This window comes from Cryptomeria japonica, chromosome 3, assembly GCF_030272615.1.
Source record: "Cryptomeria japonica chromosome 3, Sugi_1.0, whole genome shotgun sequence".
NCBI classification, from domain to species: Eukaryota; Viridiplantae; Streptophyta; class Pinopsida; order Cupressales; family Cupressaceae; genus Cryptomeria; species Cryptomeria japonica.
The window spans coordinates 921,707,786-921,725,646 of NC_081407.1; the positions used below are offsets into that span (position 1 = coordinate 921,707,786).

The window sequence follows — 17,861 nt, forward strand, 5'->3', positions numbered from 1 at the left end:
TCATGATCCTGTAGTTCACAAAATTTTTAAAGGAAACAAACATGCCTCATCTATAATCTAGGCCAATCTAATAGAATTTATTCACATAAACAAAAATTAGACTAGATTAAGAGATGATAGTTGGGTATGATAAATTTTGATAGTTGAAACACGTGCTTTTAACAAAAGTAGTTTCAAGTAGATAACTCTTAGCTCTATGGCTAAAGAATGGTTTCCTTTGCAAAGTACAGTAAGATCTAATTGATGTATGTTTCGGAACTAGTGCATCTCCGTCTCTACAATACTTGCGACCTTACATAAGAATTGTACACAGCTTGAGGTAAATTTAATGGCTCTAAGTCAAGTTTACGTTTGCAAATTTGAACATAAACCCTATGCAATGCAAAACTATACTCTTTTGGTTGTCTATATGATGTGTAACAGTTCTCCACTTTCATGATATCTATGGGTTTGTAGAATGCATTGGTGTAATAAACATGGAAGCTGTATCGAAATGCCTAAACATGTGAATAGGGTAAGGAAATATATGTAACGAATAGGTAGGTGGGATAGGAGAAGAGGTCGAACTTTTCTACAAAGATATGCTAATTGTGTCTAGTCAATGTATCAAAGCATTTTCTTAAAGAAAGACCAAAAACTAAGTGAGAAATGACACGAGTATGCAAATTTCCTGCTATTAAGAATTCCATCCCCAAACGTCTAATACTAAAATTTGATTGTAGATAATAAAATGATAATTTATAATTTTGTACCATCGCGCTAGTGTAAGCTTATCATTTAAAAAATACATTCATCTATTTCTCAACTTGAAAATTCTAAAACTAATCTAATTATTGCTTATTTGTTTACCTTTATTTTCTTTTTCAGAAGCAACCTCCCAAATGTCCTCAACCACTTGGAATAATGCGTTAATGCCAAGTGGCAGTCCCAGGTGTTTGCATCAAAATCTATCATTGCGTTAAGAAGTCTAGAAGAAGTGTTGGCAATAAATAGTCGTTGCTCTCTCGCAGCATTCAAACTAATCTATCAATATCAACGTTGCAAACACGGCTCGAGATAAAAATTACCTGCAAGTCTTCCACCGTACGCGGCAACTAGAACATGATGCTGTGTCCAAGTAGATCATCTATATCTGTAATTTGGCTATAAAATCTATATGTGTAGAGGTTGTGGTGAGATGAAGTTCAAATTTTGATTCGAGTTGCAGGTCAAACGGGTAAAATAGTTTCGTGTGGTCGATGCAGGATAATGAAGTGGACTGTATGTTCGACGCTCAAAGTATATATATCTATTTTTAATCTTAAGCGAAAATAGATAGACATTATCCTTGTAGAACCGTGAGCAAGCTAAAAGAGACGCATCAGCGTTATCCAACAAATGAAATTGAATGTAGTCGTGTTGTTACGATAAGGGGGCATCAAACAAATTCAAATTAAGGTTGAGGAGTTTACATTTTCCTTATCATTTGGTGGCAAAGTCTATTTCGAAATGGTTTCTAGGACAGGGTCCCGCAATGACCGATTCAATTGCAAACTATAAATACCCAACCGTGTCTTGTGATTTTCATTAACGAGTATTGCATCTACTAAATCACAAGTATTGCATTTTACAGCCAAAATCGTAGCCTTTGTTGGTTTCATATTTAGCTTTTGAAAGAAGTCAGTTTGTTGGAATTGCAGGCAAGCGGTTCAAGAACATCATGGCGGCCAGAGGTATGTATATAGAGCAATTATTGTTAAAAATGTTATTGAAAGAGCAGTGGCGTATGTTTTTATTGTGATTGTGATTTTTTAATGAACCGTTGGATTTGAATGCCCTGCAGTTGGAGTGTGTTATGGAATGTTAGGGAATCTGCCCAGCCCGCGCGAGGTCGTAGAGTTGTTAAAGCGCCACAACATCGGAAAAGTGAGGATTTTCGAGGCACATCACGAAGCTCTGAGAGCCCTGGAAAACACAGGCATAGAAGTAATAGTGGGAGTGAGGAACGAGGAGCTTGAGAAGATAGCAGGCAACCAGGCGGCAGCCAACGGGTGGGTGAAGGACAACGTTGGCGCCTTCTACCCGGCGGCCAACATCAAATACATTTCAGTGGGAAACGAGGTGTTGCATTACGGAAACGAGAAATATGTCTCATATCTCGTCCCTGCAATGCGAAACATTCAGACCGCAGTCCGCAACGCCAATCTGCACAAGGATATAAGGGTGTCCACCACCCACGCCTCATCTGTGCTGGGGAATTCTTATCCGCCTTCGCAGGGAGAGTTCCGCAACGATCTCAAGAGCACACTCCGCCCCCTGCTGAACTTGTTGGCTGAGAACGGGTCTCCATTCATGGCGAATGTGTACCCTTATTTCAGCTATGCCGGCAACAAGGCCCACATATCCCTAGACTATGCGCTCTTCAAGCCCTCTGCCCCGGTGGTCCACGACGAAGGTCGTGAATACAGGAACTTGTTCGATGCCATGGTGGACGCTCTCATTGCCGCGTGTGAGAGAGCGGGACATCCAGACCTACCACTGCTCGTTACAGAGAGTGGGTGGCCCTCTGCGGGAGATGATCATGATCATGAGGCCCGGGCGGCCACCGTGGACAACGCCAGGGTCTACAATAACAACCTCATCAGGCACGTCTCCTCCAACCAGGGAACGCCCAGGAGACCTGGAAAGCCCATCCACACCTACGTTTTCTCCTTGTTCAACGAGAATTTGAAGCCCGGACCAGAGATCGAGCGCCATTTCGGCCTCTTCTATCCCAATAAAAATCCAGTTTACCCCGTCAACTTCACTCCCTACTAGGTGTGACGGTATGGACGTCCTTTCCTATCACTCACCAATAAAACACAAGGCCCGGCTTTCTACGCCTTTCTCTGTTGTAAAAAATTACCACTCCTAAATAAGTTAAGTGTATCGCTCTTTCCCTCATATAATCCATCCTTTGAATAATGAGTCCAACTTGACGTAGACTCACTTTACTTTTCTCAGTATTTATCTCTCCCAACATGCATCGCTGGCTTCATTTAAACAATTGTTTGTATTTTAATGGAAAGAAATGAAAAACAACAACGTTCGATAAGATATATGGATTAAAAGCATTAAATAATTAAATGTTTTAGGAAATAATAAAAACCTATAATAAAAAGTCTATAATCTATAATAGAGTGTGTGAATGCTCATATTTGCAATTTAGTATAATACAATTGGGATAACATATTTTTTTACTTTATAGCATGCATCTTTATTTTTAAATATGTGCTATAGATGATGTTATTGTTACCATAACACCCTGCTTAAATTCCATTGTACTATATATTTATGCCTGTGTAAGAACCAGTCACCACCATTCAATAAATTAATCAAGCATTTATTTTATAATCTAGTACCAAATCCTAGTACACAACCAAACGATGGAATAACCAATGATAAAGGAGTGTTATGTTCACAATGGTGACAATGTGATCGTGTAAAAGATCTATGGAGTCCACTGTGCATGAAAGGCAATAGAATTTTGAGCATGCACTTGTGACAAATGTAATAATTGCATTACGTTCTTCCCATTCCCAACCATGTATGGAAATCTAGAGGTGAACATTTGTGTATGCAAGGACGCCTAGAATAAAGGTTGAAGGTGTTTTTGTTTCCCTTACAACCTTGCCAAGACTTTGTTGAAATTGCATTAGAAGAATAGATTAGAATGAAACTTATAACTATCATCATCGCAATTATGAAGCAATGAGCCATTTCCTATATCTATAGGAGTTTGGCGAGTTCAGAACTATGGAGTCATTATGGGGAAATATTATTGTCTAGTGATAGGGTTCCTGTTGGCAAGGATATGCATTTAAATATAGCGAGCCATACACCTATGAGATTTGTGATAATCTCTATGCCATTTCTTGAAGACGAAGCGTATTTTATCAGAGGTTACATTTGGAAGGAATCTCATAATCTTAATATGTGTGTGAATGATTGAAGAATGACTGGTGCAATGTATGAAATAAAAGATTACCTGGTTGCATAGAAGGTAAATGTTACTGTCGAATTGAACAATGGTGAAGGATATTAATCCAATCACAGGAATCTTTCGAGGAAATATGATCTTCTTTCTTTCTTCTTTTCTTTTCTTCTCTGCTTTCTTTTCTCTTTTACCCTTTTTTTGAAGGTAACATGACTTGAATTTATTTGATACTAAAGAGCATTATGATTCATTAGAGATTTATATGAGATACTCATAAGAAGAAGAATTTTTTTCATGACAAGGATTGTATTTGTTTGCATTTTTTTTATGGAGATTCCATTAAACAAGTGTCTTGGATTCAATTTCCATACGTGGAGAATAAAAATTCAAATGCAACTAATGAATACAATTTTATAAGGATAGCAAGCAGAAAAGAAAAATCATCAATAGATGTAATAAGTTATTAGATTGGAATAGTAGAGATGATAAAGCCATGGATATCATTGGCCTTTCTCTTTCAAACTCTAGATTTCACGATATAGAATTAAAAAAATCACCAACAAAATTTGGGACAATCCAAATAAATCGTTTGGGGCAAAATCACTCAATGCTCTTTTTTTCCTAAAACTTCAATTATTCAGTTTCAGAATGGAAGATGGAATCACAATTTCAAATAACATAAGTGGTTTTAGGTCTCTCATTAGGCAACTAGTAGAAGTCAAGGAGGCAACAGATAATGGTGATGGTAAAGCTATCTTGTTAAATAGTTTTCCTTCAAAGTACAATAGTTAATGTTATTCCTGTAGTTAGTCAAATGACTTCACAAACCTTAAGAGATATGATTCCAACCCTTTTAGCTTAATAAAAGAGAACAAAATATGATTCTCAATAGGATAATGCACTATATTCATGAAGAAACAGTAAAAGGTCTAGTCCTAACAAAGAGAGAATTAAATATTTTGATTGTAACAAAAATGGTCACACAACTCAGTTATGTAGAACTCAAAACAATGATGTAATTAAAGGAAAAATCGAGGTAAAATGAAGGTAAATTAGTATATGCTGAGGATGAAGATTCAATTGATGATGAATATTTTATCAATGATTCTTCTCTGGGTTGAATTAATAGACCTGTACTTTGAGCCTTCACATTTCAAGGCACGTGGCAGTGCCGCATGGAAGAATTTTCATCATCTCAAGATAGATTTTCACCTTAAAATGCTATTTTGCATGCAAAGATTTTTTTGTTTGTTTTCTTTCCTCTTTTTATGCTAATTGTTTTGAAGAAAATACACGTATTGTGAAGGTTGATTTTTCTAGACAGGTAAGGGATTTGGTGTTGAGTACAATCTAGATTGTTGTCTACTAAGTTTATGAGGATGCAAAAAATAGTTGTACCCTTCTAATGGTCATCAAACAACTTGATGGAACTCTCTCACGACTTAAAACTGATTATTGTCGAATAATTCAAAAATATATGATTCAAGAGTTTGGGACAGAGAACTCAAGAATTTCGCTCAAAGCTACACCCTTCCGAGGATCGCAAGGTCTGATTAATTAAGAGTGGGAGAGGCCCGTACCATTACATATCCAAAGAAAATGTGCCACCTAGGGCGCATGAGAGATGCACACCTAGCTAAAGAAAAAATATCAAAAATAGAAAGGAACTACCAAGGAGAGACGAAGACCAGAAACAAAACCAGCAAACAAAAACCACTAAAACGAAGCCAACTCTAAAGAAATGAAGAGATGCTCTATTGGGCGTAGGCGTTACCCTCTTGCCAAACTTTTCATAGACCTAAAACTTTATCAGAGAAAGAGATTAAGTTGAAATGGTAACAGATCACTAGTCAAGGTGTAGAAACAATTTATTTGCCACAAAAATTTTAAAGAATTTATGACAAATTCTTCACATTTTTTATAGTTTAGGTTGATCTAGAACTTTTAATATGAACATGTTGTAGCCTGGCTAGTATATTTATGCTAGGCTCACCACTATGAAATGATCTCCATTAGGTCTTTAAGGGAAGTCGAGCATCTCCGGATGAACATCCAAGATTAGTATGCACATCCAGTATCTAATAGAATCACATACTACTATGCCATAAAGCAATATCAAGCATAGTTAATTTCCCACTATTAAGACCTTAGAGGAAAGTGAGTGGAATTTTAGCTCCTCGCAGATGAATCAGTTTTAGTAGCATGCACGAATAGATTCAACATTATAAAATCATAAAAAAAAGGATGAAATAGAAGAACAAAAGATTGAATTTACGTGGGCAAAACCGTTTTGGGTAAAAGATCCTACACCCCAAAACTAGAGAGCATTTGTAGTTTTCAACAACACATGTATAGTTAAAATACATGTGTTGTTGAAAACTATGGAGATTGGCATTTTAGCTCGATAATATAGCATCACAAATGCCATAAAATGAACTCCTCTCACCAGCATTTCCTCTAGAAACACATGTTCGTAGAGCTTTGAGTGCACATAGAAGCAACTTCTAAATACAACACCCAATCATGAATATGCCACATGCAAGGGACACTGGTCAAATATAACTACACCTTTCAAGGAAAACCATTTGATGTAGACACAACACAAAATTAAAAGTTGCATCCATGCACAACTCAACTTGCAATAGGAACTTTCAAACTTGACTCTTGGAAGTGGTTGCCAACTTGCTACCGAATAGGGATGAAGCTATGGTTAACTCAAAAGTGCCTTGACACATATTACCATCTCGTGCTTCTCCAGAATGTTTTCACAAACGTATTTCTGCAAAGGAGTGCCCAAGTGACATTTGGTACTATGGTGGACTTCCGAGTAGAAGGCACAAGCTACAAGTGTCGCATCAAGTGCCTAGTTGACAAGTAGCAGTCTATCGCGACCTCCTCACTATGCATGTGGGATTATCCTATCATACAGGACCCACAAAGTTATAAGGATAACTATTAAACTTAGGAACTCAGGATATAACAATATTATCATCTTATATTATTCAAAAAATAAATGCAAGGACTCAAAGGTTGTGACACCTTAATCCCCCCGGGGCCTTCATTAAGTTCAAACATAGCTGGCCATACAATCCAACAAAAAATTCACTAAACTAGATATATTATTTTATATCATAGACAACTACTTCTAGGTGCCTCAACCTCTATTCGCCAACCATCTTTTACTCTCATCATTGAGTGTCTGTCTATGCATCCCCTATACATAATATTTTCATGCCATAGCTCAAAAGAATATCAATATCAATTTTACACACCTAACAATACATGGATGGCATGATCAATCAAGTATGTAACGTCCTTGATTATTTATATATGTGAAGTAACAAAAACTTCACATTAACTAATTCTACAATTGATTATGCCTCACCTGCTCAACAAGTGGATATCTACATGCCAGACTTCTCCAATAATGACTCTAATACTTTTTATCATGGCATCTCTACAAATCCCAGTGCCATATGTGCATATACTAAAAAATAAATGTTACACCATTATTGGATGCTCTGATATGATATGAGGGGAATTATTTTATGATTATTCAATGATCACTTATATAGGCATATTCAAACGACTTTAAATAGGAATATTTGGTTGTTTTAATCAAGGCAACTGGTTAACATCTTAGCACATAACCATTTTCTAACTGACAGGACAATGCAATATAAGTACCTACGCACTTTCATATTCTAACATTTGCCAATAAAATAATAATAAATGTTGTGATTAAGTCAGTTTTTACAATTGTGATATAAATATCCCAAATTTTGAACAAAAAGAATGTCATTAGAATATAAGTAGATATCGAGTAGAATAGAATTACAATAGAGCTGTAATAGATGACTAAAAATTATTAAGTCCATGAGCAAATTTTGGTATAATTTTCAATATGGAAGATTTAAATTAATCTTTTTGTTTGTAATTTAATTATGAATGTTTAAAAATTTAATAAATGTTAGTAACATTTCATATTTGGATGCTTGAATCTATACATGGTAATGGTGGCCTTATGAAAAAGGATATTATTTTACAAGAATTTCATTTGTAAAATTCCTTCAAGGTTTATATTTCAACAATAAAGAGACTACATGATGATGAATCATATTGTTAGAAGTTCAAAGTTGACTAGAACATTTTATAAATCTACAAGTGTCCAAGAAAATTTAGAGTTTGGATTCTCTTTTTCAACCCTTCCATTTTAAATTTTTTTTAATAATCTAATCATTTTAATTTTTTAACTCAGAAATAATTTAAATTTAATTATAATAGATTATTAATCTAAATTCTCTTTGAGATGGCAAAGGTGAATAGCCAAATATTATTTTGAGATGGTATATCAATAAATATATTGAATTAAACAACACTAAAAATTGAATGTTTCTGTACATAAAATTGTTAAGAGTAAAATTAGGTTGATAAATAAAACTTAAAATAGCTATAGAGATAACTAAAAAAATATTTGGATTGCAACAAAAAATATATAATTTTGAGTTGTTTTAGTCCATTAAGGCTTGATTATTTAAATATTGGGGAGATATATATCCCTTTTTAAGAGATGTATAATATATGTTAAACGATTTCAACCATTAACAAGAAGTAATACTTGACTATAGTAGGTATATTTTCAATTAACCTTATCATAGTCATAATAATTATCATCATAAAAACTATACTTATACAAAAAATAACGAATGGAAAAACACATGATTATCCTTTCTAAATTATATGAACAAGATCTTTATTTTTAAACTGAACTTAATTACTTTTTTTCAAGTAAAAATAATCTTTCAACGTTTCTATCAATACACCTGATAGTCCTGAAAATTAGTATGCAAAAATTATGTGTCCCTATCAAAATATTAGTCATTTTGATTTAATGATGCTCTCTGTTCTTGCCCTCATTTTTTAGGGTTTGAGGTTTATGTATATCCGCGTAAGTCTTTTATTCAAAACCCAAAGCTTGTTATATTTCTTCATTACCTTTTTGACTTAAAAGTGAGGGTCATTTTCATCATTGAAGGCACCATGTTTCCTTTCCTAGGCGTTATTTCTTTTGTCGGCCTCAAATGTTTTTCCTAAGTCTGCGTTGTTTTCCTATGCTTGGGCCCCTTTGATATTTTTAGCGGGCATTGATAAATTTTCTTAAGTCCAGTCTTAATATTTTGGACGAAGTCTCTATGATTAATTATCGAGATACTAAAAGTTCCATAAATTTGCATGTGCATCAAGTGGACGGTGATGTTTTAACCAAAGCAGAAAGGTGGTTGAAGGTTAGTGGCAAATGTTAGGTAGTCATTGTGGCCGACACATAAAGAGAGTACATATCTGATGGCCCTCGCAGTCCCGCAAAGGAAGATGCAGGGAAGTTAAGGACCATGGCATCGCGAAATGATGCCATGTGTCCCAAGAAGATCAAATAAGTCTGACAGTGGGACCGCTAAAAGAGTTGAGTTGGAAGGTAATTTGGTGATACTTAGTCAGGCTTTCGATGGACCCACTTGCCACATTAGAAGGTCAATATCAAATTGACCGATGGTGATCATATGATGCGTCAGGTTGGATAGGATCTACAATGTAAAGTCGGAACGCATCTCAAAAGGGTGAATCAGTTTTCTTGCTTATCACTCCCGTGGGAAAATAAAGGAAGAAAGAACTAACCTTGTCGACGTGGGATAAAGGAAGACAAGTCGAGACACCTGGATGCCGACCGATTTTCAAAAGACCCATTCAAAAGGTTGTTTTTTGCGTCGAGTTGCATTAACAAGCAAAACTGACAGTTCCAAGGGAGCCATCTCAGCAAGTTCCATTGCCACCGCAATGAGAAGCTAAGATTTTCAGAGACATAAAGGAATAAGGATGCTTTCTGAGTTGGCAATGGAATGATCAAGGTCATGTCAACAAGATGAGAGGATGCATATTGTCAGAGATTCTCGGTAAGGCAAATCAAGGAACTGTCTATGAGAATAATTCAAAAGATAATGACTCAGTGCCCAAAAAAGGATTCTGAAGCTGAAGTTTTGCAGCCAAGGAACAACAAAATCAGAACAAAATCGTTCACGTAAGGTGAGCCTCATTAGAATCAAAAGCGCTCTTTTAGGCTTGTGACAGGTGTTCCTCTAGCCCGAAGCTTGTTTTCTCACTTGTTTCTATAAAAGGGAATTCAAGGCCATGAGACAGGGTCCATAAATTTTGGTGCAAAATTTTGTTCCAGTTTCTTAGTCATGTATAGTGAGTCTAGGTGAAAGGAGCAAGCTGTAAAAGTCATTTACAGAGAAAATAGAGTGAGTCTAGGGTCATATTGTATGGAGGTTCTTGAAGGAGTTATATGTAAAATGTTTTGTAATAGGAGGCAACAGATTAAGTAAATAAAAACATGTTTCAAACCCATTTCTCCAGTGTGTGAATCTATCATGTTTTTGAATGAGTAGAATCAAGGGTTTTCTCATTCATTGCACTTTTGTGGTATATGTATTTTTGGCTCATTATTTTATCTAAGGGGTCAATTTAATGCCTGGGTGGAATTGAAGAGTGGTAGGGCTTATGCAGGGATTCAGATAAGTAGTTTGGGTTGGGATATGTATATGAGAAACATTGTAAGGCAATATTCTCTTAAGATCTCATGGTATTAGATAAAATTTTGTTATATTTTCATTTTATGTCTTATGAATTCAGCTACCTAATAGATAAAGCATTGGTCACGGCGTGTAACTGTCTTTAATGTCAGATTTGTGCTCAAAACTCACCGACAACTTGCTATTAATTTGATGAATATCCAAATATCTTTTCATTTTTATGCATATTGCTTTAACTTTTGAAAAAATCTAGTACTATGTGCTGCGGTCTACTCTTCTCACATGTATAACTGTTGTTTGCGAATCGTGTCACCCGTAAACACAAGAGTGTGAAATGTTGTTTTTATGGATGATTTCCTAAGTCAAACCCTGGGTTGGAATTAACCTTTGAATGAAATAGATAAATTCAAAAGAAAATCTTTTAAAGTAAAAGGCTGAATGTTATTAAGCTCAAGCTTGATTTAGTTGATAATGGTGATGATGCAATGCTCTTTCAATATATTCACAAGTAATGATGTAATAACATGACATGACAATACATAAAGGAATTAATCATGAAAATGTTTGTTGCATGAAGACTATTGCAATTTGCTTGTCCATAATTCTCATATATTGAAGTATATGGTGAGATGAAATGTTGCTTGATGGATTCTTATGATGTATGCGGAATCTTGTGGATGTTGATTATGAAAATAAATTGAAAGGATGATCCTAAAGAGTGTTGTCAAGGTACTACATAAATCAGGCCAACCTCCAACTATCATATTGAGGTATTTGGATTGGGGATCAACCGATGGGAACCGAGAAATGACATATTTAAAAATTCACCCCTTTGAGATGGACAAGGGTGCCTAACAACCTTAACCACTAGGACAAGGGCGCCTAGCACCCTTGTCCACCCAGATCACCATACGATCATATGATGACAATTTTGTAGTACAAATTCCAAAAATATGCTTGGATAAGAGCTAGGAGAAAACACAATAAGGAAATCAGTCAAAAACAAGTTGCAATTTAGGACACTACACCAGCCAAGGATAAAAATTCTTAATTCTAGTTGTCTAGTTTTTTAGCAATCTTACTTTTAATGCAAAATGACCTAGATATCTTTTTTGTGCAAGTATTCTAATAGTTTAATCCTTATAATGTTGATATTTAGTAAATCATAGGTCTAATACGCAAGGAATCTAGATATCTTCAAATCATCTAAAATAAAAATAAGACACACCTATAATTGATATTAAAAGAAGAGTTTCAAATAAACTTTTTTTCTCTTCCATCACATAAAAATGTAATCTGCCCCATCAAATTCACTTTCTATTAGGTGGGACTTCCTTCCTTTATTATGTATTACTCACCAATAATGAATAATTCGTGAATTTCTACGTCTTTCTCTCTTGTAAATAATTATCACTCCTAAATAAGTGAAGTGTATCCATCCTTCGAATAATGAGACGAACTTGATATGTAGTTTCGTTACTATTCTTAATTTTTATCTCTCTCAACATGTATGGATGAATATTAGTTTTGATCTTAAAGAATTATTTGTATTTTATAGGAAAGGAATATAAAACGGACATGGGATTAAAAATATTGATAATGCACAATGATTAAAAGCATTAAAATAAACAAATCTCTTAGAAAATAATTAAATTGTATAGTTTAAAATTGTAAGAAATATTGAGTACTGATTCGTCATTAACATGGAAATAAGAAAATGAGTCATTTTCGCTTACTCTATATGTGATCAAGATCATTTGAATCACAATTATGGATCTGAAGTGGGGTAGGAAATGACTAAATTAAGAATTGAGATAATCGATCCCTATGAAACAGTACAAATAGGAACCACCAAGAAAATAAATACATGGACATTTTGGCACTTATTCCCTTGAAATTAGTGTTATGTCATGATACATAGAAATGGAAGTAGCGAATGGTGCGTTACATGAATTTAAAATATTAAATTATGATTAGATAGCTACGATTTGTTAAAGGAAACAAATGTTCTCTTTAAAGGAAAGCCATAAAACCAGTCAAGTTTTCTTTACAAGAGAAAACTACACACGTATGCATTAGTGTCTTGGATATATGCTTCAAATGGAAGGGCTGCTATAGAAGGATATGTGAATTAGGCTAAGTTAAAAACTAACATAAGTCATATGATCTATTTCCTATCTTTCCTCATATAGTTTAGAAAGATAAAGGGAAAAATATAAGGGAAGGAAAGAAAGAACAAAAAGGACTTTGGAAAGAAGAGTGAAAGTAGACTAGGAAGTGTACACGAAAATGAGTTTGCTAATTCAAGAAAACTATGTGTGTAATGACTTACACCTTTAAGCATGAGAAAGATCACTCGCAGTACAATTAATACTTGTCGAATTTGAAATATGAATAACTTTCTAGAGTTTGAGGAAATAAGGCAGGTAAATGATATTATCTAAAAATGAAAAGGACAAAGAGTAGAATAGCAAGATACTTATGTAGGCTATCATTTTTTCTAAATCATATAAATATATTTAAGTACAAAAATATTTGATTACGAAAATTGGCTTAGCAATTAAGGTACACATTATGCAAACTTTTAATTGAAGCTTTTTCGAGATCACATTATCACCAGGTTTGAAGTCCCTTATGAGGTTATAACAAAAAATGTTATGTGCTTCAAGTCTTTGGATTTCACTAATCTCTATCTTGAATATAAAATAGACTTTTATCACTCTCCCCCATATCAAAATTGAGTGTTTAATGAATATTATCAAAAGAATATTTGGAAAGAACGAAAACACTTTTGACTCCAAATTGAGGCAGTACTTTGGGCTGACCAAGTTACACCCAATAAATAAATAAGAAAATGATGATATGAGCTAGTATATGGGATGGATGTGATATTACCTATTAACAAATTATTGTTAAAAAATATACGTGTACAAGAATCATCTATGGAATCGGATGATGTTTCTGCTTATAGGTAAAATCAAATGTTTGAAATAAATATAATTTGAAGGGGAGCTCATTTTATTAATACAAAAAGGCAACAAGTGAAAAATTTGTTTGACAAAAGAGCGAGTACTATAAAAATTAAAATTTGAGATTTCATTCTAAATTGGAGTATTTGATGTCACGACAAAGGAAAGAATTAAAAGTTTGATACCTTACGATTGAGTCCCTAAATAGTTGAGAATTAAAATGGAGAGGATTTCAATTTCATGAAAATCTTAACCATAGAATATAAAGAATTGCTTATACATGGATTGTTTAAAAAATACATCTCCTTTTACTCAACCCTTCTCTTTTGATGCATATTTATATATTCCCTTTATCTATGACTTATGCACCCACAGATATCGTTGACACATGGTGAAGTATGTGTGTATACTTTTCGCATTGGTCAACATCCCAAGAAAGAACTAATCCTTACTATATCTCATTGGAACGTTCATGAAGCACGTTAATGTACATACTATAATTTTCTCCGTGACATGGTAGAGGATATGAAGGTGATGCTTAAAAATATTGTCACTTTTGATAATTTACAAATGAATCAATAAACCATATTGAGTGTTGAGAAGTTTAGGTGGTTAAGTGAGCGTATAGGCATCATGAATCCTAGTAGATAGTTCATAGTTTCATGTTATTTAGCTTTTACTCTAGCAAGCTATACAACAAGTGAGATAATATCATGCACCTTAGAATGTTTTAATGACCCATTCCAATTAAAGGCTAGGTTTTCCGAAAAGGATTTTTTTAAACTAATAGTATATCCACTATGTTTAATGCTAGTTAAATTTCTTTTAATGTGATTTACATGTCAGTGCAAGTTCATGCATGTGTTAATTCCCATAAGAAATTGTTAGAACTATATCTTTCTATCTTATCATTGATCATAAACTAGGGTAGGAAATTTTTTTACCATTTCAACTTGCTCTAAATAAAAACTTTTTAGTTAAAAATGGCTAAATTTAGCACTTCAAAAGACAAACTAAAAAATGACGTAGATTTATGGTATTTGTTACCCACATGTTAAATGAAACAAAAAAGTGGGAAAGACATTTTAGATTATGAAATACAATGTAAATTTTAAAAATTGTAGATTTGTAAATCCCATTGTTATGAAAAACTGTAGAAAGAAGTCATGATCCTGTAGTTCACAAAATTTTTAAAGGAAACAAACATGCCTCATCTATAATCTAGGCCAATCTAATAGAATTTATTCACATAAACAAAAATTAGACTAGATTAAGAGATGATAGTTGGGTATGATAAATTTTGATAGTTGAAACACGTGCTTTTAACAAAAGTAGTTTCAAGTAGATAACTCTTAGCTCTATGGCTAAAGAATGGTTTCCTTTGCAAAGTACAGTAAGATCTAATTGATGTATGTTTCGGAACTAGTGCATCTCCGTCTCTACAATACTTGCGACCTTACATAAGAATTGTACACAGCTTGAGGTAAATTTAATGGCTCTAAGTCAAGTTTACGTTTGCAAATTTGAACATAAACCCTATGCAATGCAAAACTATACTCTTTTGGTTGTCTATATGATGTGTAACACTTCTCCACTTTCATGATATCTATGGGTTTGTAGAATGCATTGGTGTAATAAACATGGAAGCTGTATCGAAATGCCTAAACATGTGAATAGGGTAAGGAAATATATGTAACGAATAGGTAGGTGGGATAGGAGAAGAGGTCGAACTTTTCTACAAAGATATGCTAATTGTGTCTAGTCAATGTATCAAAGCATTTTCTTAAAGAAAGACCAAAAACTAAGTGAGAAATGACACGAGTATGCAAATTTCCTGCTATTAAGAATTCCATCCCCAAACGTCTAATACTAAAATTTGATTGTAGATAATAAAATGATAATTTATAATTTTGTACCATCGCGCTAGTGTAAGCTTATCATTTAAAAAATACATTCATCTATTTCTCAACTTGAAAATTCTAAAACTAATCTAATTATTGCTTATTTGTTTACCTTTATTTTCTTTTTCAGAAGCAACCTCCCAAATGTCCTCAACCACTTGGAATAATGCGTTAATGCCAAGTGGCAGTCCCAGGTGTTTGCATCAAAATCTATCATTGCGTTAAGAAGTCTAGAAGAAGTGTTGGCAATAAATAGTCGTTGCTCTCTCGCAGCATTCAAACTAATCTATCAATATCAACGTTGCAAACACGGCTCGAGATAAAAATTACCTGCAAGTCTTCCACCGTACGCGGCAACTAGAACATGATGCTGTGTCCAAGTAGATCATCTATATCTGTAATTTGGCTATAAAATCTATATGTGTAGAGGTTGTGGTGAGATGAAGTTCAAATTTTGATTCGAGTTGCAGGTCAAACGGGTAAAATAGTTTCGTGTGGTCGATGCAGGATAATGAAGTGGACTGTATGTTCGACGCTCAAAGTATATATATCTATTTTTAATCTTAAGCGAAAATAGATAGACATTATCCTTGTAGAACCGTGAGCAAGCTAAAAGAGACGCATCAGCGTTATCCAACAAATGAAATTGAATGTAGTCGTGTTGTTACGATAAGGGGGCATCAAACAAATTCAAATTAAGGTTGAGGAGTTTACATTTTCCTTATCATTTGGTGGCAAAGTCTATTTCGAAATGGTTTCTAGGACAGGGTCCCGCAATGACCGATTCAATTGCAAACTATAAATACCCAACCGTGTCTTGTGATTTTCATTAACGAGTATTGCATCTACTAAATCACAAGTATTGCATTTTACAGCCAAAATCGTAGCCTTTGTTGGTTTCATATTTAGCTTTTGAAAGAAGTCAGTTTGTTGGAATTGCAGGCAAGCGGTTCAAGAACATCATGGCGGCCAGAGGTATGTATATAGAGCAATTATTGTTAAAAATGTTATTGAAAGAGCAGTGGCGTATGTTTTTATTGTGATTGTGATTTTTTAATGAACCGTTGGATTTGAATGCCCTGCAGTTGGAGTGTGTTATGGAATGTTAGGGAATCTGCCCAGCCCGCGCGAGGTCGTAGAGTTGTTAAAGCGCCACAACATCGGAAAAGTGAGGATTTTCGAGGCACATCACGAAGCTCTGAGAGCCCTGGAAAACACAGGCATAGAAGTAATAGTGGGAGTGAGGAACGAGGAGCTTGAGAAGATAGCAGGCAACCAGGCGGCAGCCAACGGGTGGGTGAAGGACAACGTTGGCGCCTTCTACCCGGCGGCCAACATCAAATACATTTCAGTGGGAAACGAGGTGTTGCATTACGGAAACGAGAAATATGTCTCATATCTCGTCCCTGCAATGCGAAACATTCAGACCGCAGTCCGCAACGCCAATCTGCACAAGGATATAAGGGTGTCCACCACCCACGCCTCATCTGTGCTGGGGAATTCTTATCCGCCTTCGCAGGGAGAGTTCCGCAACGATCTCAAGAGCACACTCCGCCCCCTGCTGAACTTGTTGGCTGAGAACGGGTCTCCATTCATGGCGAATGTGTACCCTTATTTCAGCTATGCCGGCAACAAGGCCCACATATCCCTAGACTATGCGCTCTTCAAGCCCTCTGCCCCGGTGGTCCACGACGAAGGTCGTGAATACAGGAACTTGTTCGATGCCATGGTGGACGCTCTCATTGCCGCGTGTGAGAGAGCGGGACATCCAGACCTACCACTGCTCGTTACAGAGAGTGGGTGGCCCTCTGCGGGAGATGATCATGATCATGAGGCCCGGGCGGCCACCGTGGACAACGCCAGGGTCTACAATAACAACCTCATCAGGCACGTCTCCTCCAACCAGGGAACGCCCAGGAGACCTGGAAAGCCCATCCACACCTACGTTTTCTCCTTGTTCAACGAGAATTTGAAGCCCGGACCAGAGATCGAGCGCCATTTCGGCCTCTTCTATCCCAATAAAAATCCAGTTTACCCCGTCAACTTCACTCCCTACTAGGTGTGACGGTATGGACGTCCTTTCCTATCACTCACCAATAAAACACAAGGCCCGGCTTTCTACGCCTTTCTCTGTTGTAAAAAATTACCACTCCTAAATAAGTTAAGTGTATCGCTCTTTCCCTCATATAATCCATCCTTTGAATAATGAGTCCAACTTGACGTAGACTCACTTTACTTTTCTCAGTATTTATCTCTCCCAACATGCATCGCTGGCTTCATTTAAACAATTGTTTGTATTTTAATGGAAAGAAATGAAAAACAACAACGTTCGATAAGATATATGGATTAAAAGCATTAAATAATTAAATGTTTTAGGAAATAATAAAAACCTATAATAAAAAGTCTATAATCTATAATAGAGTGTGTGAATGCTCATATTTGCAATTTA

At 35.2% G+C, this 17,861-nt stretch overlaps 2 protein-coding genes across 2 annotated transcripts; both read left to right on the forward strand.

Moving 5' to 3' along the window:
* The first annotated feature begins 1,553 nt into the window (after positions 1-1,553).
* LOC131058507 (glucan endo-1,3-beta-glucosidase-like) lies at positions 1,554-2,981 on the forward strand. Its single transcript, XM_059217012.1, has 2 exons — positions 1,554-1,712; positions 1,823-2,981. Exons 1-2 carry the CDS (start codon positions 1,700-1,702, stop codon positions 2,794-2,796), a joined length of 987 nt encoding a protein of 328 aa, XP_059072995.1. The 5' UTR covers positions 1,554-1,699; the 3' UTR covers positions 2,797-2,981.
* A 13,247-nt stretch (positions 2,982-16,228) lies between these two features.
* LOC131058514 (glucan endo-1,3-beta-glucosidase-like) lies at positions 16,229-17,656 on the forward strand. Its single transcript, XM_057992287.2, has 2 exons — positions 16,229-16,387; positions 16,498-17,656. The coding sequence occupies exons 1-2, from the start codon at positions 16,375-16,377 to the stop codon at positions 17,469-17,471; spliced, it is 987 nt and encodes a 328-aa protein (XP_057848270.1). The 5' UTR covers positions 16,229-16,374; the 3' UTR covers positions 17,472-17,656.
* Positions 17,657-17,861: the final 205 nt, after the last annotated feature.